The sequence below is a fragment of the Crinia signifera genome, chromosome 2 (assembly GCF_055691185.1).
Source record: "Crinia signifera chromosome 2, ASM5569118v1, whole genome shotgun sequence".
Classification (NCBI taxonomy): Eukaryota; Metazoa; Chordata; class Amphibia; order Anura; family Myobatrachidae; genus Crinia; species Crinia signifera.
The window spans coordinates 44257820-44281261 of record NC_139218.1 but is presented as its reverse complement, the minus strand read 5'-3'; the positions used below and the strand labels follow the sequence as shown (position 1 = coordinate 44281261).

The following is a 23442-nucleotide window of genomic DNA, read 5'->3' as shown; positions in this document are numbered from 1 at the left end:
GGGGGGGGGGGGGTGTCACGGGGGGTCGCGAATCGTGGGAGGGGGGCGCCGGAGATGCTGTGGGGTTCCGTGAATCGGAATACAAATTATCTAAATTCAAACTTAGAAAAAACTCAAACAGTTACAAAAGCACATATGGGGAACGGAAACGAAGGAGGGAAAGGTGGTGGGGGGGGATAAATAAACACAGGTACAGAAGTATCGTGACTTCAGGGACATATTAGTAAGCAGATAATACAAATTGCAAAAGAAAAAGATTTTACTGTATTTTGTGCTACATAAATATATAAAAAAAAAAGAATGCATGTGTATTATCACGGCGCCCACATTTTCCATCGTAGGGCATTATACAACCAAAAAATCGCGTCGCATCGTTGGACCCGATTTTTAATTGTACAGGCACCCAGATGCCTGATTCCTATGTTAAATGCCCCCCCAGAGCCAATTTTTTATGTATACCCACCCTGATGATTAATGACTATGTTAAATGCCCCCCCATTGTTAACAGCACCCCACTATCAACGCCAACCCGAAGTGTGGCGAGCGCAGCGAGCCAGTGAGGGGCGGCGGTATGCATCCTCCAACCTTTTCATACCCACCCCCTAAATCCACGTCGGCGTGGAGTTGATCTTATATAGTGTGGCGAGCGCAGCGAGCCCCGCGAGGGGACGCGGATGACTTCACATAAATTCTGCTGCGCTCGCCACGCTTCGGGCTCGGTGGCTCACTGCGCTCGCCACGCTATATAAAATCAACTCCACGCCGACGTGGATAGTGGGGGTATGAAAAGGTCGGAGGACACGTACCGCCGCCCCTCGCCACGCTTCGGGTTGGTGTTGATAGTGGAGTGGTGTTAACAATGGGGGGGCATTTAACATAGTCATTACACATCAGGGTGGGTATACAATTAAAATTTGGGTCTGGGGGGGCATTTAACATGGGAATAAGCCCAAATCGAGCATGATCGCGTCGCATTGCATGCCATTATAATGGCATGTGATGCGACGCAATATTAAAATTGTATACTCACGCCCGGGGAAAGGCTCAAATCGTGTCCCATCGCATACCTTAATTAGTGGCATGCGATGCGATGGGCGCCGTGATAATACACAAGTACCGAATGCATTAAGAATAGAATGATGTATAGCATGTATGCAAAGGCTTTGTGTAAGAATTATTTCATATTAAACTCACTTAACAGTACGCCAATGGTCTCCAAGTTCCTTTGTATATGTCTTATCAAAGTACTCCAACAGAACACGGCATACCTGCTTCTTGGCTCTTGCCATCTGTTGGTTGGTGCTAGACACAAAGGAAAAAAAAAGCATTGGCAAAGATTTAGAATGTAAGCTCTAACGAGCAGGGCCCTCTCTCCTCATGTGCTTTTCTAAGAATATATCTCTGCCACTGTTACAATTGCATCAGTGTCCGCTGCTGCAGCTGTCTCTTATTTACCCTGTCCTAATTTGCATTTGTACTGTAATCTCTATTTTCATGTTTTTTTGCTCTTCTATGTATTGGCAGGTGTTGCGGAACTCGATACTTATGTATTAGCAGGGCACACATTACATAGTTTGCGTAGTGGTGTATTGAGAATACCAATACACCACTATGCTGGCTAAGTAAACTACGTAACTTACGTAACTGGAGCTGTGCTAATACATAATGGTTCATATCCCCACTATCCACGTCATACCCCCATTATCCTCGTGAGCATGGAGTAAATTTTAAGTGTGGCGAGCGCAGGGAGCACCGCGAAGGGACGCAGATACACTTCCGCTCGCCACACTTCGGGCTCGCCACACTTTATAAAATTAACTCCACGCCCACATGAATAATGGGGGTATGACGTGTATAGTGGGGATATGATTGTGTTAGTGAGTGTTGTGTGTGTGTAGTGTGTGTGTGTGTGCGCGTGTGTAGTGCATTATACTTACCTCAATGATGTCCCCGGCGCCAGCGTTCCCCTTCTCCGGTACTTGGCTCCCCGCACTCGCATCCGCCATGACAGTACCCGGTGGCAGCAATGTACTCAATTAGCGTAGTGCCACTGGGGGAGCAGGGAAACCATGTGATGCTCCCCCAGTGGCAGTACACTGAATTACATACATTGCTGCCGCCCCAGGACGCGTCTCCTTTCCGCCAGGATCTCCCCCCTCCCCCTGCCGCCGATGAAGCTACGCCGCCCCATGGGATCTCCCCCCTCCGCCCGCCCGCCGATGAAGCTCCGCCGCCCGCCGCAAGTAACTGACATATTAGAAGGGTACCCGACTATGGCTACACTGACAACGTAGCCTAAAGCTGGCCATACATCAGAAAGATCGATCTTTAGATCGATTGCGCTCATGATTGTGTACAATTTCCCTTGAAATCCCCGGCAGTCCTTGGTGGTTTTTGGACACACAATCTACTCACAATCCATCATACAATCAGTCATACAATCCATCTGCTGCATGATTGTGTACACAAGATGTGCACACAATCTGCATACAATCCATCATACAATCAGTCATACAATCAATCTGCTGCATGATTGTATGATTGTGTACACAAGATGTGCACACAATCTGCATACAATCAGTCATACAATCCATCTGCTGCATGATTGTGTACACAAGATGTGCACACAATCTGCATACAATCCATCTTACAATCAATTGAGATTGTATGATTGCGTACAATATCTTTCTGATGTATGGCCACCTTTAGGTACGTTGTCAGCGTAGCGTAGCCGGGCTCCCTGCTAATACATAAGTACCTGGAACTCTTGGGGCGCCATAATAAACAATAATAATTTATTACACTCATATCGCTGTGGCTCTTAAACTCTTTCCTCTGAACCCCAAACACTCCATGTTTAACAGGTTACCTGTGAAACCTGTGTCCCTGCTTGAAATTCACTGTTTGAGCAATAAAGGTAGGTACAGTGAGGAGAAGTGATAAAGTACCTGGTACTTTATCACCGGCCAATCATCTAACTGTCCCTTTTTAAATCCAGCCTGTAGAAACATAGAATTTGATGGCAGATAAGAACCATTTGGCCCATCTAGTCTGCCCCTTTTTTATCCTTCAGGTAATCTCAACCCTTTTTAATCCTTATTTATTTGTAAGGATATTCATATGCCTATCCCAAGCATGTCTAAATTGTTCTACTGTAGCCTCTACCACCTCTGATGGGAGGCTATTCCACTTATCCACTACCCTTTCTGTGAAGTATTTTTTTCTAACAGTTCCCCTGAACCTACCTCCCTCCAGTTTCAGTACATGTCCTCATGTTCTATTACTTCTTTTCCTTTGAAGAAAATAAACTTAACAGTCAGGAGCTGATTAGCCGGTGATAAAGTACCAGGCACTATAGCACTTCTCCTCCCTTATCACTGCTTCATACATCTACCCCACAATTACTGATCTCAGACACCGCCTATATTGTTAACTAGATCGACAGTGCCGCGGAAGAACGATGCACGCTGCCGATATCGTGATGTCACCCGTGCATTCAGTCTCTGACAATATTATCATGTACAGGCGACAGGAGGTGTAGTTAACGATGTGCAGGAGCATGCATCGTTAACTATATAGTGGGTAGACACTGAGCAATTTGAGATATATATCGTTATCAATCTTGTCCATATAGTTAAATATATATCAAGCAGTGTGTATGCAGCTTTATGACCAATATCTAATTACCCATGATCATTTGCCTAATCCAGGCATGTCCAAACTATGGCCCTCCATCTATTGTGAAACTACATGTCCCATCATGCTCTGCCACAGGTTTGCTATTAGGGAATGCTAAAACTATGGCAAGGCATGCTGGGATGTGTAGTTTCACAACAGCTGGAGGGCCACGGTTTGGACATGCCTGACATAATCCACTAATCTCAAAGCAAAATCTCTCTCTTATGGCCAAAACCATGCTGCACCGCAGGTGGGGCAGATGCAACATGTGCAGAGAGAGTTATGGGGCCTACACGAGCATGCCTACAGGTGTGAGCAGTCTGGAAACCGGGTATGGATCATAGGATAGACTGTGTCAAGACTTTTTTTTTCGTTTTTTTGCTGTCAATGCCGACAGGAATGTAAAAAATCCCAGAAATGAAGAAGAAAAAAAAAATTTGGAAAACACGCCAACCTGCAGGTTCATTTGGTCTACAACAAGTTGGTAGACAAGCATAAGTTTAACACCACTAGGTCGACATGTCTTAAAGGTCGACAGGATCATTAGGTCGACGGGTCATCAGTCGACATGGTATTTTTCTGGATGTCGACAGAGTCAACATAAACACTAAAACGTACCATCGCGTCCCCTTGCATGGCTCGCTGCGCTCATAATGCTTCGGGCATGGGGCCTCGCTGCGCTCGGCATACTATTTTATTCTCCCACTGCACCCTAGCGGTTGTTAGTACATGAAATACCACCTGTCGGCACATGTCGGCTCAAAAAACAGTAAGAAAACCAAACATGTTGACCTTTTGACTGTTGACCTTCCCATGTTGAAAAATTCTGTAATTAATGTATTGGGTAGAAGTCTTACTCTGGGGCATTATTTGTAAGGGAGATTTTTGTGTGTGGTCCATAGAATGGCATAACTACTATGTGTGGCATACTATGTAATAGGAATTACAGCGTGTGACATCATGTGTAATGGGCATTACGGTTTGCATGACATGTGTAATGGGCATTACGGTTTGCATGACATGTGTAATGAGCATTAAGGTTTGCATGGCATAATATGTAATGGGTATTACGGTTTGTGTGGCATAATGTGGTGTGTTGCATAATGTGTAAGGGGCATTACTGTAAGAAGGAAAATAGCTAAAGGGGGGGGGGGGGGGCGAAGCACACATCCACTGACTGCCTCCACCTGCTCCCCCCAAGTAAGTTAATGTTGGGGACAGGGCATTTTTCTTTTAGGGATGCCAATCCCGGGAATCCCATGATTAAGCATTTTTCAATACCAATTCTCGGGCTTGAAAAAAAATGCCCTAGCATTGGCATCCTGATCTCCAAAGGCCAGATGTACTTAAGACGGACATACGCTTGTTTGATATGATACTTTTCTTCACTATTTCAACACATCGGGCCAATAAATCGTTTGATTCTGATCATCGGATCTGGAAATTGTGACCGCTGCACCAATGGTACATTGGGGGGTATTCAATGCTGCAGCGAGCGGCCAGCGAGGGGGTTAAACAGCGAGGATTGCAGAAAACCAGCGATCCTCGCTGTTTAACCCCCGCGCCGGCCGCTCGCTCTATTCAACCTTCTGGGGAAATCCTCGCCGTCACAGGACGGCGAGAATTCCCCAAAACAGCGAGACCCGCGGCTACTGCAGAAAACTCACAGTTTTTAGCCGCGAGTCTCGCTGCTTCTGGAGCCGCATCCGCCAATTCTCCCTCGCTCAAAAAACGGAGCGAGGGGGAATTGGCGTATGCGGAGGGTGTGTTGAATGCTGTCAGGATGAGTGGTGACAGCGAGCAGGAAGACCTGCTCGCTGTGACCACTCGCAAACAGCATTGAATACCTGCCATTGTATCCCAAGGCAGGGAATGAGATTGCATGCAAAACATTGTATGCAAAATTACCACTTGGGAGCCCAGCTTCTCCCCGGGAGGAATCGCATGCAAGACGGCATATGCTAGTGTAATGGCCTTAAGCTTAAAAAAGTGATAAAGTGAGAGTAAAAAGGCAGCAGAAAAGCAGCTTCTAACAGTCATTTTTTAAATACAGGGGAGATAAATGATGTCTTTATGGCTCATTACAGAGACGTATGAACATCTTGTCTGCCGGAGCGGGGAGTGATACCGCCTTGAGTTCACGGTGCATCAGTTTAGCGCTGACGAGCACTGTCTCCCTTCCCTGCTTGCTGTACTGGGCATGTGAGAGACTCTGACGCTGACGCCATAGCCCGGGACAGCGCAAATCACATGCGATTTGCATACGATGCGATCCGCGGGCAGTGCCGCCGTGAAACTACACAAGTACCGTATTGGTCGTTATACGTGGACCCCGTGCATTATGGGAAATGTCAAAAGAAAGAAGTGGTTCTAGCCAAAAACGTGTGTTTGAGGTAGGTAGGCAACAGATGTCTCTCTGACCATTGCAGAATGACAAGGAATCCATGGGACAAACAGGACATGCTGGTACTTATGATGGATTGCTTCCTGGAAGTCTGCATTTTTCACATTATTTCAGTAGTGTAAACATATGTTCCCATTAAATCCAATTAATACTGTATAATAACAGAGAACAGTCAAAACGGGCACATGGAATATGGGTCACTTGATTAAATGTGCATGAAGATAAAATTAATTGAACACACTCACCTATAGCCTAGCAGCACCTTGCAGGTAGCTATGACACATTACAACTTCAGTTGTAATACTCGACTCGTGTGTGAGGGGCAGAATGCCAGCATCAAACAGAAAGGAAAGGGTCACATTCAGCAACGGGTCATATGACACACAAAAATAACCCACACACAGCCGCGATGATTGGCTCTCCTCACTGTTCTTAACACTTCCTGCGCCCAAAGCATTATGGGAATTGTAGTCTTGTTGCTAACGTCCTGTATTGACTACATTACCCCGAGATAATGTAGTTCCGATAACTGCAAGTATTGCAGTGTCTGCAAATAATAACAAAGGTCCACTAGGTAATTTATCGTGCAATATTCCAGCGATGGAGGGAAACCATCTGGTTCTCCCCCTCGATTGCAAAAGTATTCGACATCGGCCATTAACCATCGATGGTCAATGGCCATCCCTAGTCACAATCGGGCAAATCAAGCCGTCTGCGAAACACATCATCATGATGTGTACCCTGCCTAAGGCAGCATACACACTGGGCGATTTTAGCCCATTTTCTAAATGATCTTTCTAGAATGGGTTGCCTACCCTCCAGGAATGGCCGGGAGGCTCCAGAAAATTGGGTCCTCCTCCCGGCCCCATGGAAAGTTGGGCACCCCCCCCCCCCCCCCCGAATCTACATGAATTGCTGTAATTACCGCAATTCATGGCTTTTCTAGCGGGAGGGCTGGGGCCAAAGATACAAATTGTGTCATTTAGCCTAGCCCTCTCCTCGGAGGCCCGCGAATTGTGGGATTTGCCGTACTGGGGGTGTGGCTTGATGACGTCTACATCAGGCCCTGCCCCCGAAGTGCTGCTGAGTCTCCTCTCCAGGCTTCTCCCAGAGAGGAGACTTTAAATGTAGGTAACCTGTTCTAGATCACTCAGAAATGAACCATAGATCACTCCGTGTGTATACGCCCGAGCAACGGTGATGTGCAGTCCACGTGCTTCGCCATTGCACGCTCAGATCTTGACCACATGTAGTAAAATTCTAGTCAGATTGTGCTACATATGGGTTAAGAAACTGTGTAGCATGCCATCGCTGGTGCATAGCATGTGTGGCAGTGATGTGTGCTGAGCAATCTGTGCTAAACTATATTACTCAGCACGGGGCTGAAGTTGCCCTGTGTGCATGCCCACGGAGCGATGAGGGGCTTAATTTTTGTGGTGAGCGGTCTAGTAGTTATCTGGTGAACTGAGGAAGCTCATCTGCGCCCCCCCCCCCCCCTCCCACACACACACTCGCTCTGGGTAAAACCACGAGAGAAGCCCCATGGGAGGAGGTATGGCTCCTGCATCGGGGCAGAGACAGTGGACCTCAGCCCAGTGAGGTCCCCAACTACAATTCCTAGTGCCTGGCCTCACTGACTGAATCCCTCTGACTACAGCCTGCGGATCCTCTCTCCATCTTGCAGTGACTTCCATCTACCTTCCCCACTTACCTCTGCTGTGGGAGTGTCAGCTTTGCTGCAGTCTCCCGCCAGTGGCTCTCTGTGGGGTGCATCTTCACGGGTCCCTGAGCAGCCTCCTGTCTTCTAGGAGACATTGACACTGAATCTCTCTGCAGCTGATGATTGCTTCCGGGTTTTCACCTCCTACCTTGTGGTGGTTTCCGGAGTCATGTCCTGATTAGAGGCACTTCTTCAGAGGTCACTTTATCCCAGTTGACTTAGCAGTAGAGCAGCTAGGCAAGCTACACAAATTACGACCGTGAGCTACTGGTACCTCATGAGCTACAGGTTGGAGACCACTGCATTAGAATTACTTCTTCCCTCGGATAAGTCGCCCACAATCCCCCTTGAGCTGCCCAGGACCTTCCCAGCATGCGATCCCAGCCAAACCCACCCAGCTCGGAAGCAATCCAACAGATGGCTCCTGCATCCGATGCAATGCATACAGGACCACACATCATATTAGACCTCTCAATCAAATGCAATTAGGAAGCCCAAATTGCATGTGACCCGCCTTAGTGTATGGGGCCTTCACAAAGTTGTATTTACTCTAAACACCCATGGACTCTTCTGAGCAGTTGATTAGAGACTTTATAATGAAGCTAACAGACTGTTGGCAATGGGGTAAAGTGGGGAAGAGAGCTCTACTTGCTTCCACCATAAAACTTCCACTTTCAGACTCATTATACAGACGATATAGCAAAGAGTTATCAGAAGGATTGAAGTGGTGAAATAGAAATTGGCCTCAACTACAAAGTATACGCACCCAGAAATACATGTAACATATAGGGAGAAAATATAGGGGGTCATTCTGGTTCACTCGGAAAGGCACGATCACTCTCTAATGGACAAAACCATGTGCACTGCAGGTGGGGCTGATGAAACAGGTGCAGAGAGAGTTAGATTTCGGTGTTTTATGGTTTCTGTGCAGGGTAAATAGTGGCTGCTTTATTTTTACACTGCAATATACAGTAGATATCAGTTTGAAGTACAAACCCCACCCAAATCTAACTCTCTCTGCTTGTTACATCAGCCCCACCTGCAGTTCAAATGGGTTCGGTATGATTTACCTAGAATCAAAATCTGGACGGTCAAAATACCTACATTTACAATATAGACAGGTCAAAAATTAGACACGTTTTTCATATTTTTTTGGGGTCTGTATGTTGACATAGGTCGACATGAACACCGTGCTTCGGGCACGGTGCCTCGCTGTGCTTGGCACACGATTATATTCCCCCTCCATGTCCACTGGGATGGTAAAGTATGTACAAGTCGGTATTTTGACCTTGTCAGTATTTTGACTGTCGGTCAATGGTTGTCGGTATTTTGACTGTCGGGATTTTGATTGTAGGTAAATTGACCGCATCCCGTGCATATGGTTTTGTCCATTAGAGAGTGATTGTGCCTTTCTGAATAACCCCCATAGTCTTGCCAACTGTGAAGCATAGAGTGGGCATAATATGATTTGGATTTGTGTGGCATATAACATACCTCAAAAACCAGTCAGGAAAAACTTCTGAGAACAGAAAACCTGGAGTATTGCTGCACATCTGTGGGGGAGATATAACATACACAACACGACCTGGAAAGGTTTCTGAGCTGGAAAGAGCGCTGCAAAATTGGATAAAAACTTCCAAAAGCAAAAAGACTTCTCAGGCTCCAGGAAAGATTTGGAAGCTGTGATTTCTGCTAATGAACAGATTACCATGTACAAACTGGCAGGGTGTCCAAACATTGGCACCTTCTATATTCACTGTAAAAAGAATTGTTTTTTGAATCTAATAGATTCAGCAACTACATTATTTTTTTAAACTGCAGAAAATCGCTCAGGTTTCTGCTGTCTGTAGCCTGAGATGGTTGTAATCCACCTTATGTCTTGTTGCTCCTCTCGGGAGCCTGTTGCCCGTCTGCACATCAATTTGTTGTGTTATATTGTATTAAGGGACCCCAGTTTCTATATATATATATATATATATATATATATATATATATATATATATATATATATATATATATATATATATATATATATATATATATATATATATATATATATATATATAGGTGTTGGGGGTGCCGTTCCTCTCAGTCAGTTGTATACAGTTTTGTAAAGAAAAGAGGGAAGGGAACGCACTGGCAGTTTTTATTTAAAATATAACTTTTATAAGGTTATTTTTAAGATTTCCTGTTCTAGTTCCTGCATTGAAAAACAGGAAATTTTAAAAAATAACCTAATCAAAGTTATATTTTAAATAAAAACTGCCAGTGCGTTCCCCCTCAAACAGTCCCTTCCCTCTTTTCTTTACAAAACTGTATTCACCTTATGCCTGCATGCAATTGGACCTAGGATACCTCAACTTTTGCACAAAGCTGTGAAACGTATAGCCACACAAACTACTGTACTTGCGACCCAAAGCTTAATTTACGTTTGTGCGCACATGCCTATGCAGGTGTGATTTGTCAGGCTGTGGATTTGCTAATCATGAACCATGAAAAGCTATTAGAAGATCCTCAGTAACTGCTCACACTTGTGCAGCATCTACGCAATAACAAGGAACATTGACTCCCAAACTGAGTCTATGGTCACGCAGACTGGCCAAGGCAGTAGCGACACTGGTGTCATGTTCTCAGCTGAGGGCAGATACACCCCCCCCCTAAAATGGCCATCACACTCCTCAGTACCTTCCCCAAGTGGTCCCTTCCTGCCATTCACCCTGCGTTTAAATACTCACTGTGAATAGTATTGCAAAGATATCTTTGCGCATGAGCTGCTATCGCACTTGCATGCACCGTCTACAGTTCATTGTCCGGTTGCACCAACATTGGCATTGCATATAATCATGAATTAGGCCCCTAACCTGAATTAAACCACAGGTATCAAACATTTACGGTCTATGAAAACTGGTTCTACTTCGAGATCGGTTTTATGATCCATTGTCCATTTTTTCATTAATAAGTTTTTCTTTAAACTCCTGTTTTCTGCAAATTACATAAACTAATGTTGTTAAAAATATACTAAATAGGCTATACGTCACTTATACAAATGAATGCTAACAATATTTAGTATATTGGCTGGTAGTAGTGTCAAATAATGGAGGTTAACTGTGAATAGACAGCACCACAACCAATAGCAATCAGAGTTTTGCTTTCAGTATGAACCTGGCAATTTGATTCGTCAGAATCTTTTTTCTCTACATCATTACATGTGAAACAATAGTCATGAATATCCCCCAGCATGCCTTCTTCAAGATCACTGGTGATCAACCTAAACCTCAAGTTTTCCCCACAGTTCATATTATAAAGAGGTCTGTCTGCGGAAGCATGTGGGATAATTACTGACCAGCAAAATGGAACTCACCTGTGGATGATATAAAAAAGTCCACTAAACATGACTGATGAATCACGGGGTCTCGCCCTACATGGTTTTACATTTTTTGTGGCCAAACTGTGGCCCTCCAGCTGTTGTAGTTCACAAGTCCCATCATGCCTTGCCACAGTTTTGCTATTAGGGAACGCTAAAACTATTGCAAGGCATGCTGGGATGAAATCTATATAGAAGGTCATACTTACTGACTTTTTTTCTCTCCAGACCAGATACTTCTGCCAGGAGGGGCGGGACTTCGCTGATATCAGCAAACCCCACCCCCATGCCACTCAAATGCAGCAATTGGCAGGTCCGCAGATTGGGGGATGGGCTAAAATGAGACAAAACGCATAATTTTAGCCCCGCCCCTTTGCCGCAGAATCCCCCTGTTTGGTGCCGCAGGGGGGGGGGGGGGGGGGGGCAGGAGGGGGAGACTCCCGGCCATTCTGGGAGGGTAGGCAAGTAGGATCTAGGTCTCTAGGATTAATTCATTTTCCTTAACCCTTTGGAGTGCCAACATCTCTGTGAGAGATGTTCAAATTATCCGCTAAAACTGCCAGCGTCGCTCACATTTGTTATATAAATTCAAATAGAAAGATTATAATTTTCTATATAAAAAGGTAAACAATATAGGTCATTATGAAGAATGAAAATGTTTGCTTGGCCATTTTCACAAGTAATTTGACAAATTCACTTGGCACTCGAGGGGTTAAGTAGCTATAAAAAACTACATTGCATCTACCAGATGAAACATATTCGCAATAAATAAAAAAAGTGCATATTGCATTGTTATATATGTTTATTTAATGTTTCAAAGTATAGCAATATTGTGTTAAAATTATGTACAGTTCCTATTTACAGTGTTTTGGAAGGGTTGTATGCAGCAGTATAAACGTAACAGACTGACAAATAATAGATTGAAATTGGTTAAATGTCAATAAAATACTTTAAAAAGTTTAACAATGTTAAAATACTCAGCAGTTATTGTGCTTATCAGAATGGCATAAAAATCATCTTAAAAGCTGTACATTCTTCAATATAGTTTTCAATATGAGGTTTGAGTGCAAAGTGTTCTAAAAAGATTTAATACTGGGTCAAAATACTTTTGATTTTCTTGTACACAGTAGAAAGGATGGTGTCCATAGTAGGCGTATCATATTTACGGTCAATGATCAGAACAAGTAGCGCTGCATGTTCCAACAGCTGACACTCTGCTGACCTATAAGGCAGGTGTACCGAAGTCTTGTTTCACTTCACTACATTACTTCCAAGGGATACTTGCCTTGCCTTGCATTAATAGTGTTGTCCTACATTGGTCACCAGTGCAAGGCACAGAAACAAAGGAGTTCATTACTGTCCATTTCAAGAGATGATATCGTGTGTGTCACTGTTGGGTCTTTGCCGTAACATCAAGGGCGGAAGTGGCTTCCCATAAAAATCTAATTCAAAACAAACAGCAAACAAGACAAAAACAAACATTCTCATTAGTTAAACATAAGGCCTTGGGTTTGGGGAAGTTTTAGGTAACACATATGAACGAGTTGGATGCTTAGGGTTAAAACCAAATGAAGCCAATGCTAAATAAAGTAAAAAAATAAAATGACCATAACAATGGACCTTTCAATGGTGAAACTAATGAGTGCAGAACATATATTTAATTAAAATTTTTCCCGGTTTAATGTAAGCCCCATAATTTAAAAAACAAAAAACAAAGTAAAAAAAAGAACGCTAATTTCTAACACAAAAAGAGGCCGATTCTGGTTGACTTGGTAAGCGGAGAGGATCGTAGCTTACAGAGTGCTAGAAAGCCCGCTCCGCCATGTCCCGTCACTACTATGCAAGCGGATTTGTTACGAAGACCCATCCCCTCACATGCCGCCGCCGCCGCTGCTGGAGAAATCATTCGATGGTCGCTGATTTCTCCTGGCTTCGCAAATAAAAATCAGTGTGAGGTCAGCCGCCCGTCCCGCCCACATCCCCATGGAAACGGCCAAATGAAATCTCCCTTTGAGTCAAGAAGGTAAATCATTCCTCAATCCACCTATAGTTGCGCAAGTGCTTAATGCATTACACAACCAGTTTCACTAGCAAAAGGTCCTCAGAAAACTCCTTTCTCTCACTTTGTGTGATGCCACCCGTTCAGTGTCATCGACTGTCCAGTGTTCTGTCCAAACACCCCATTTCCGCACCCTAATACTTACCCTGTCCAGCAGAAAGCCCAGCTGGTCCTTTCTCTGTCCAATCTCCCTTAAGGAAAGCCGTTGGATGGGCAGCATGTGCCCCAGCTTCCACAAAGTATTCGTGTTAAATGTTCTAAACAAGGCCAATGGTCTGGACAGTGGTCCTGTTTAGCAGCATGGCTAATTAAATCACCATCAAAGGAGATTTTAAATGTCTTAGCTGGTATTTTAAATACACAACTCCCTGAGAACTTAATACCACTTTAATGAAATAAACTTTTTAAGCTTCCAAAATGCTTTGCAAACACTGATCTCAGCCATGGTCTAAGGTCAATGAAAACTTATGCAAATCACATCTTTTTTCGTTGATTTTGGCTAATGACCATTTAAGTAAATCAGAGAAAATATGACATAAGATGATACATCTGAATTATTTGGGGTTTCCCGCAGGGTTGTCATTCTTCAGAATAGCATCACTACACCATGTAAGTAACAGATAAGTAAAACCACTACTGGAAATAGAGCAGTGTACAGTATTTCCATGTAAAACAGAGCTTAATAATATACATAAAGCTCTTTCCCCAATAAACCTAATTCTACAGATAACAAACTTCTCAGTACCCAGCCACATGCATGGATTACTGCAGACACCCTTTATGGCAAACTATCCACAAATTCCTGGAAAACAGCAGCTGGTATGTTTTGCCATTCCGCCACCTGAAGTACAGTGACCAACTGTCACACTGAAGAGGGTTGAGTTGGCCTACGCCCCTGATGCTCCAATTCAGCCCAGAGGTTCTCAGTGGGGATAAGATCTGGACTCTAAGCTGGCCAGTCCATCCAGGCTACCAAATTATCTGTAAAACCAGCTGCAATAGCACCACAGCATAATGGCACCATCTCCATGCATTACTGTATCTACTGTACACTCCGCCATCAAACGTTCTTCTGGCAATAACCAAACACATCCAACTGATGTTATAGCTTTGTGAACAAGTGTCTTCTGCAGGAGAACTCCATTTCACTTTCCTGGGGTGCCCAATAACTTTTGCCTATAGAGTGTGTGAGTGTATAAAAGTTTTTGATAAAAAAAAAAAGAGAAGTGTAAGGGTAGGCCTATATTCAGCTCAGTATTGTATGATTTTGTGAGGTCAAAAATAGATTTGGCTGTAAATCCCAGGAGACTATCTAAAGTGGCAGGATTCCTCTCCAGGCCTCACAACTTTAGATGAAATACTATTCTCTGTTAGGCTAAATAAACAATTGGTTTCTACTTCTTTTGCAGAAATGTAATACAAAATTTTACACTGCATATTATACCCCAAGGCTGGTTTCACACACTACGGTTCCTGCCGGACGGTAAAATCCCGCACGGCCAGCGAGCCGTGCCGCACACACTAGTTTATCATGGAGGGGATGGCCACAGCCCGGCAGCCGTCCCTTCCAGTGGCGGGATCCGGCTGCAACCGTGCGGCCGGGTCGTGGCCGTCCCGTGTGAATGGACACAATACACAATAGTGTCCATTCACAACTAATGTGTGCGGCACGGCTCCCTGGCCGTGCGGGATTTCACTGTCCGGCAGGAGCCGGAGTGTGTGAAACCACCAGCCCAAGACTGAGATGGATAACAGGGATGTCTGACAATTCCAACGGGTTTCAAATGTTCTTCACTCAACGCCGACATCGTACATTGTCTCTGGACAGTTACTGTAGTACAAATGTTTTGGGGCAGATGTTCAGTCTTGTATCTCCAATACATTAAATATTGCGTTTACAAATTTCTGTCATGGGCACTGTGGAATCATTACCCTACGTCCATCATCCCTAAAACCAACAGTTGGCATTCTTCTTTTCTTGGCTAAAATAGCGGCTGCGGTCAAAAAGACTATAATTGTCAAAATGGATACAACCTGACCGTATAGCATTTACATTACTGATCTGCAGATTGACATATAGGTTTTATATGGACTGGGTGAAATGCACCTTGGACGTGGAATCATGTGCGTCTGAAGGTGCCCATACACGGTGCGATAGCACAATGCGATGCACGCTCCCGTGGGCATCGCACAGTACAAAAATTACTGTAGGTGCTGCACATACTTTTTTGTACTTCCTGCAGATCACATCGCATGCCCATAACGGGTGCAATCATCGCACTGTGTATGGGCACCTTAAGTTCTTAAATATATGGCTACCTTACATTGTTACTCTGTCCCCTGCGGAACGACACAATATAAGAAAAATTGTTTGATTGTCAACTTGGTATAATGTGCTTGTATTGGAAAAGGGAACTCCTCCCTTTAGAGATTATACTACTTCAAGTATCTCATTTTTAGCCGATATTACTGTACATGTATGTTGGATTGTACCCAAAGTCTGTGGTGGATATATGTCTAATTTATTTGACTCTAATGTACCTGTAATGGTTTACTTTGATGTTTTATAATGCTCATTTTTCTTTTCTTAATAAAAATTACAAAAAAAAGTTTGAATGAATAATGACATTTGTTCAACGAATTTCAAATATACGGATGTTGTAATGGTTAGCATTACTGCCTCACAGCACTGAGGTCATGGGTTCGATTCCCACCATGGCCCTAACTGTGCGGAATTTGTATATTCTCCCCGTACTTGCGTGGGTTTCTTCCCACGATCCAAAAATATACTGGTAGATTAATTGGCTCCCAACAAAATTAACCCTAGAATGAATGTGTGTGCGTGTACATGTGGTAGGGAATATAGATTGTAAGCTCCAATGGGGCAGGGACTGATGTATATTTTCAAATATTGTAAAGCGCTGCGGAATATGAATGCGCTATATAAGAAACTTAATAAATAAATAAATCTAATGAAATCCCAACCAATTACCCAACCAACAGAACACAGGGACAACAATTTGCAGTAAGCACCCACCCACATATAATGCAAAGATGCATCACTTCAGTTATAAGCCAGTAGATGTTAAGAGTATGGTTCCTACTGAGGAACTGGAAATGTTTCTATGATGTTTAGACCGGGATTTGTATGTGGTGACCAAGAATGACAGCTTAAGTAGCGGGATTTAAAGGCATTTCCTCAACGGAATATGAACAGTGATTATCCATTGAACGCTTTCAGGACCAGAGAAGGTTTGCTCCTGTTATTATAAGACCATCCATATTCACATTAGAAAGTTAACTTACCAATGAGTGCCTACGACTTGCCAAATTATGTAACAGACAAATACATTTTTATTTATTGCCGTCTTTCCTCCCACGCGTGACCGTACAGGAAAGAGGCAAAGGAGGTCATCCAAGCTGCATTAAATCTTCTACTGTGAGAAGAAAGGAGAGGAAGGGGGTACCCATCCATTAGTTAAAACTCCCTAATTATTCCCTGAATAGAATAATGACAAGATCTGGGAATATAGGGGCAGATGTATTAAGCCGGGAGAAGTGATAAAGTAGCCCCTAACTGCCAAGTTACAGACTGGGCTTGAAAAATGAGTTAGTTGCTGATTAGCTGGTGCGTTATCACCGATTACACTTTATCACTGCACCAGGCTTAACAAATTTGCCCCATAATGAGGTGTGGAAGCAACAAAAATAACACCATTACAATATTAGATGAACACATAACAAAAGAAAATGTGGTGTAGTGGTTTATTATAAATGAAAGCAAAAGCAAGCCATATACAAAAATACTTGTTGACAATGTGATAATGTATAGCTGTAACAGTGGGAGATATGAAATGATCATTTATTTATTTTTGCAACAGAAAGTTACTGCAAAAAACACACATAGGAAGGAGATGTAGTGTGGAACGCAGGCTCTGGCGGTAACGTATATCCTAGCATTGCAGGGAAACCTCTGCTAAGGATATGGCGCCGACAGCACGCACCGTGAACGTTATGCAATGAGCTACAGACTTGATACTAGGATTGGTAACAATAATAAGCTTTGGATGTTATACTCTTTCTCCTGAAAGAATGAGAAATGTGGGACTATCACTTCCTGTAAGTTTGGACATGAAAAACATTAAGGTGTATATTTAATTAAAGTCGATCCATTCAGACATGCAGTTGTCGGAATGGATCCGACAATACATATTCAACACCAAATTCGACTGTCGGATTTGAGCCAAATCAGACTGTCGAATTTGGCTGCTGCTGCTCACCCGGCCCGGGAGGATGGCCCCAGGACTTGATGAGCAGGCAGAAGGACAGCGGATGGGAGGACGGTGCAGTCCTCCCTGCCTCATCTGCTCAAACTGATTTTTTTTTTTTTTTAAAGTCTTATTGAGATTGTCGGACAAAAGCAGGCGATCGGTGGATATTTCACCGATCCACTTATTTTCCTGTCGAAAAAAAATCCGAATAGGTCGAATCATGGAGTTGACAAAAAAACAAAAACAAAAAAACAGACACTGTTTCCAACTCTAATTGAATATACCCCTTAGTCTATTAGTAGAGTTCACGGTGTGTTTAGTCCTTTAGGATAACAATAAGTACATTTCATAAGTCTGATGTTCTATTGTTGGTTGTACAACGAGCACACCTTCAGGAAATTGGAGGTACAGGGTATGCACACACATAGAGTACATACAGTTGATACGTATGAATACAGTATATACAGATGCTACATATGAAACATTCGCTTCGGCCGCTGCATCCCTTACAGTCCTACCTTAAATTCCCTAGGTTTCATGCAGTTAGTATTTAGAGATTAATAAATTAATGATGGACAAAGAAATAGGAGATGACAAGCCCAGTGGATTAATGCCCGATGCCTGTGAGAGAACAGCCATGCTTGGAGAAAACAATGTGTTAATGAGACCGTGCGGAAAGTGATGCTATCACCGTGGAGGATGTATAGTGATCTGCATGCGAAGGAACCGAAGATAAAGGCATTTTACAATTACCATTATGATGTTTCTCTCCAAGAGGCTCAAGTTTTGGTAGTCTAGTAACTTTTGGGGTTCCCCAGCCAACTACAGGAAAAACAAAACACAATTTCACTTAAAATAACAGAATAAACTAATGAAAGTTGACCCAGAGGAAAAAGCTAAATTAAGCAATTAGAATAATGTAAGAAAAAAAAAAGAATTAGCCACGGAAAAAAAAAGGTTATTTTTTCGAAAAAAAAAAAAAAAAAAAAATTGCGATTCCCCCTTATTCAATTAAATCCTGTTATTTGCACAAGAATTTTTTTTCGGTGCAAAAACACTTACAATCCATGTAAGTTCACAGACCTACGTGATTCTGGCCAGACAAATGGCATCATTGAATACCCCCTCTTAATGTCTTAAAGAAAATATCTAAAAGAATATATAAAGACCGATAAATCTAAAAATGTCATTTTGTATACTAGTATATTTATCAATAATTTAATTTTCCAAAAATAAATATTAGTTTAAAAACTATTAACAACCTTAAATACTGATATGATTATATATTACATAACACAAAAATTGCATACAATATTAATACTTCGACAAAATACATGCAAAAAATATTTTATAACAATATTTAAAATAGAAGTTCTCTATAGCAGCCAAAATAAATCGTTAATGAAGTTGACCTTGGAAAAAAAACTACATTCTTTGTGGTTTCCATTTAGCCTCCCCCTAGTGGTCATCCGATGATTTGAAGTGATTCAGTGAGTTTGTTGGAGCCATCTTTATTAAAGACTTTTCAGGTTAGGAGCTGTCCATAAAATTTAAAAATGATTGTCATTTATCCCGAAATCCTCTTCCAGTCATATAACTTCTTTACTCACCAGGTAGTTGAGGAGGGGGTGTAACTGGGCTTTTTGGATCGGGTTCCTCTGCGCCTAAAGGCTCTATTTTGTTACTTCTTTTTAATTTAGGCTTTTTTGTCTTCTTTTTGCTGTGAGCTAAAGAAAACAAAAACATTAGTTTTAATATTACACAAAAGGAATATTTTGGGAATTCATAAACTTTAAAAATAAATTCAAATGAAATCTTTCAAACTTAATTCTTTAACAAATAGTTATTTTAACTGCTGTTAGTGACGCATCAATATCCCCCTGAGAAAACAGCTTTATATGAAGAAACGCGCCAGTTACTCTGCAAAGGATCCCTATTTGCCTTGTGTTACCCCTCAATAATTAAATTTGCTTTGGCAAAAATTAACATTGATGCAAGATGCAACTTTCAGCTAAATCCAAGCCAATATTTATTAAGATCATGTGGAACCTACTGGGAAGACAACATTAGCCTTACGACAGCACACTAACATTTTGGGCTATTGGAAGAGGAATACAATTATCTGGGTTTTAATTTTCAGTGATAAAACATGGTTAAACATCTATTTTTAAAGTATCAAATATACTTAATAAAAATCTTTGGTACTTGTGTAGTTTCACAGCGGCAGTTACGTAGTTAGCATAGCGTCCCTTAGAATCCTTTTGAAATGGAGGCATTACTGGTGCCTGTCCTTGTGTTTCCCTCCTATATTCCCTATAGATTGTAAGCTTGCAGCAGGGCCCTCCTACCTCCAAGTCTGTCTGTTGTTACCCGGTTTGTTCTATCACGGTCTACTATTGTAAAGCTCAACGGAATCTGCTGCGCTATATAAGAAACTGTAAATAAATAAATAAATAGAATCAACGTAGTGTTCCCACGGCCAGCGTAGACAGCGTAGTCCGCGTTCCTGTCAGTATCAGCATAGTGTTCCCGCCCGTTCACGGCTAGACAGAGCTTACGTAGTTAGTGTAGTCAGTCAGGCGTCCCTGTCAGTATCGGCGTAGTGTTCCTGCCCATTTGCGGCCAGCCGGAGCTTACGTACTTAGCGTAGTCAGTCAGCATTACCCAGTTAGCGTAGTCAGTCAGCATTACGCAGTTAGCATAGTCAGTCAGCGCTTATTACATTGTGTAGGAACCATTGACCATTTTAACCTGCCTGACATGACCGTTGTGAATGTGATCCTGAAACACCCCCACTATCCATGCCAGGCCGAAGCGTGGCGAGCCTAGCAAGCCCCGCAAAGGGACGTGGTACGCGTCCTCCCGACCTGTTCATACCCCCACTATCCACGTTTGTGGAGTTGATTCTATAAAGCGTTGCGAGCGCAGCGAGCCACCGTGCTCGAAGCCATGATGGACAAAGAAAGCCCGAAGCCACACTTTATACAAACAACTCCACACCGACATGGATAGTGGGGGAATGAACAGGTCGGGAGGACACGTACCACGCCTGGCGTGGATAGTGGGGGTTTGAAATGGAGGAATTTTCCAGTATGTAACATGGAGCACTGGCAAATGCAACCTTTATTGTGCATGAGACGCACTTGCGCACCGCACCCCCCCCCCTTTGTGCACGCGCTACCGAACCCCTAATCCCTGTCTCCCTGAAACGGACACAGACAGGGTTGCCGTACCCTGCCGCAATAATTACTGAGACGCACAAGCGTCTGAGACGCTCCTGCGTCTCTGACAGATGGAGCGCCCCGTCCGACAGCGCAGGGGATCTGGTGGTTAACGGCGCTGTGTGAGCGGCGCTCACTAGGCTTGCCGGGGACAGATCTGCAGCTAACAGGGACAGCACGGTGACTAGCTGCCCGACGGGGACACTACGCTGACTACGCTAGGCAGCCATTGCGCTACGCTGAAAATGTAGCTTAGCCTATGCTGACAACATAGCGTAGCCTGCCGGCGTGAAACTACACAAGTACCAAATCTTTGTATTGATGGGGAATGTGTTTCTAGTGTGTTAATAAAATGTTAAATACTGATAACTACAGAAGACACAGTTGCAATTTTTTTAATTTAGATTTAAATGGAGCCGTTTCATCTCTCCTGTGCTGTAGTGCTCTACATTTTTCTGGCACAGTGGATAACATGGGTTTAGTTATAACCAGGGCCATATCTACAGTGAAGTACACACACTTAGCGATCTCCCTGGCAGCCATGATTTTGGTTTCATTCTGTCAAAAAAGTGATTTGAACAGATTATACTGTAGCTCAACTCTAAGTACTGTTCATTCCACTCTATATTGGTGGGAGAATGGTATAGTGCACACACCCTGACGAATATCGTTTACGATAGCCATCAGTGATGTCACCCACCACCCATACATGCAGTCTGTGACAATATTAACGGATTGAACAACAGGAGTGCGCATCGTTAATAATATAGTGGTGTCACACTGAGAGATTTGCACCATATATCATTAACGATATACCGCCCTGTGTGTACCCAGCTTAATGCAGTTCTTATATGCTCACCGTATTTATGCTCTACCCCTCACACAAAAAAACATAGTAGAAGTTTAAAATGGGGGTTTGAAGTGCTAAACTGAAACTAGTCATATAGATTATACAATGGGCAATATTTAAATAACTTAGATGCTACCATTCTCAGCATTTGGCTACTTTCAAAACTCCAGTTCAGTTCCATCAAACCCTAAGAAAATTATACAACTTTTTCTATCAAAAGCGGAGGAAAAGACGCAACCCCTTCCGTCAAATGTGGAGGAAGACATGCAACCCCTTCCGTCAAAAGCGGAGGAAAAGATGCAACCCCTTCCGTCAAAAGCGGAAGAAAAGATGCAACCCCTTCTGTCAAAAGCGGAGGAAAAGATGCAACCCCTTTAGCCAACAGCTGAGGAAAAGATGCAACCCCTTCCGTCAAAAGCGGGAAAAAAGATGCAAACCCTTCCGTCAAAAGCGGAGGAAAAGATGAAACCCCTTCCATCAAAAGCGGAGGAAAAGATGCAACCTCTTCCGTCAAAAGCGGAGGAAAAGATCCAACCCCTTCCGTCAAAAGCGGAGGAAAAGATGCAACCCCTTCCGTCAAAAGCGAAGGAAAAGATGAAACCCCTTCCGTCAAAAGCGTAGGAAAAGACGAAACCCCTTCCGTCAAAAGCGTAAGAAAAGATGAAACCCCTTCCGTCAAAAGCGGAGGAAAAGATGCAACCCCTTCCGTCAAAAGCGGAGGAAAAGATGCAACCCCTTCCGTCAAAAGCGGAGGAAAAGATGCAACCGCTTCCGTCAAAAGCGGAGGAAAAGATGCAACCCCTTCCGTCAACAACTGAGGAAAAGCTAAAACACCTTCCATCAGCAGCTGAGGAAGCTATACAAACCCTCCATCCAGCAATTAGTACTTTAATCATGACAATTCTCAATAAAAATACCTGATTCTCTTCCTTCGGAGGGCTCTACACTCTTATCGTCCTGCGCCAGCTTCTGGGCCAAGGCGTCCTTGTAGGACTCTATTAAATGTCCGTCCTGTGGTGCATGGCTGTTCTCGCTCCCCTCACTACCAGAATCCATCTCCTCCTCATCTCCCTTACACTGCAGAGGAATATCTGCCCCAGGTTGTCCATTCACCATTTTTTGTCGCTTTTTCTCTTTTTCTTTCTGGATTTTGGTCTCGTTCTGGCAAACAAATACAAAATGACAAAGTGATTTCAACAGATGATAATGTAGCTCAAGCCAGAAAAAAACGAGCTGAAGGGCAGCCAACAAGGTGTGGATTGTTTGTTCCTGCACAGCTGTCATTTATCTACAAATATATAAGTACAGTTTCCCTTATGCTTCAGGAGCACACAACCAACCAACTGTTCATAGGTTATATGAGCCATGGTACGGCCATAAAACTCACTCACACCTGATGTACAATTACAGGGTATGATTTGGTTTGTGAAATATGCTCAAACTGGTTTAAATTAATTGTCTTTTTTTTTTTTTTTTTTTTTTTATCGTCTACATTGAATGTTGAACGATGTTAATGTTCTTATTTTAAAGAGGCTCACCATTGTATCTACTAGCGCTAGGGCTGTTGAGCCTGACTAGATGTTGGACCTGAAAGGTTTTAAAAAAGTTGTATATATTGTACATATCACATACAACCAACACTATAAATATAACGATTTACTGTATAGTATACCTCCACAACAACCGCAGATATGGGCTGGAATGGATTAACCATGGGAACTGAGGTGTCTTCGTTAACTAGATCTCGTCCTTCTTGCTCCGCTTCCTCCCTTTCTCTTTCTTCTCTGTTAATGGTGAGAACACATGTATTAATCAACCTTCTCCTGATCTGACCACAGCACTGTTCAGCAGGGAAATGGACAATATTTTATTATC

At 43.1% G+C, this 23442-nt stretch overlaps 2 protein-coding genes across 6 annotated transcripts in view; both read right to left on the bottom strand.

The window, feature by feature from the left end:
• The window catches only part of NSUN3 (NOP2/Sun RNA methyltransferase 3), a 39323-nt gene extending 32644 nt beyond the window's left edge, over positions 1-6679 (bottom strand). Inside the window, exons 1-2 of the mRNA XM_083171945.1 lie at positions 6328-6679; positions 1195-1302 (exon numbers count right to left, since the gene is read on the bottom strand). Coding sequence (XP_083028071.1) covers positions 1195-1289 — 95 coding nt within the window. The 5' untranslated portion in view covers positions 1290-1302; positions 6328-6679. The remainder of the gene's footprint in view (positions 1-1194; positions 1303-6327) is intronic.
• Positions 6680-11950: 5271 nt separating this feature from the next.
• ARL13B (ARF like GTPase 13B) overlaps positions 11951-23442 on the bottom strand; it is a 44783-nt gene continuing 33291 nt past the window's right edge. For 2 of the 5 annotated variants that reach the window (XM_083171940.1, XM_083171941.1), the window contains 4 exons: positions 23240-23351; positions 22485-22728; positions 19107-19223; positions 15847-18318 (listed from right to left, as the gene is read on the bottom strand). In XM_083171940.1, coding sequence (XP_083028066.1) covers positions 18155-18318; positions 19107-19223; positions 22485-22728; positions 23240-23351 — 637 coding nt within the window. In that variant the 3' untranslated portion in view covers positions 15847-18154. Of the gene's footprint in view, positions 12609-15766; positions 15812-15846; positions 18319-19106; positions 19224-22484; positions 22729-23239; positions 23352-23442 lie in introns of those variants that run through there. The other 3 variants (XM_083171943.1, XM_083171942.1, XM_083171944.1) reach the window with 3 other exon arrangements.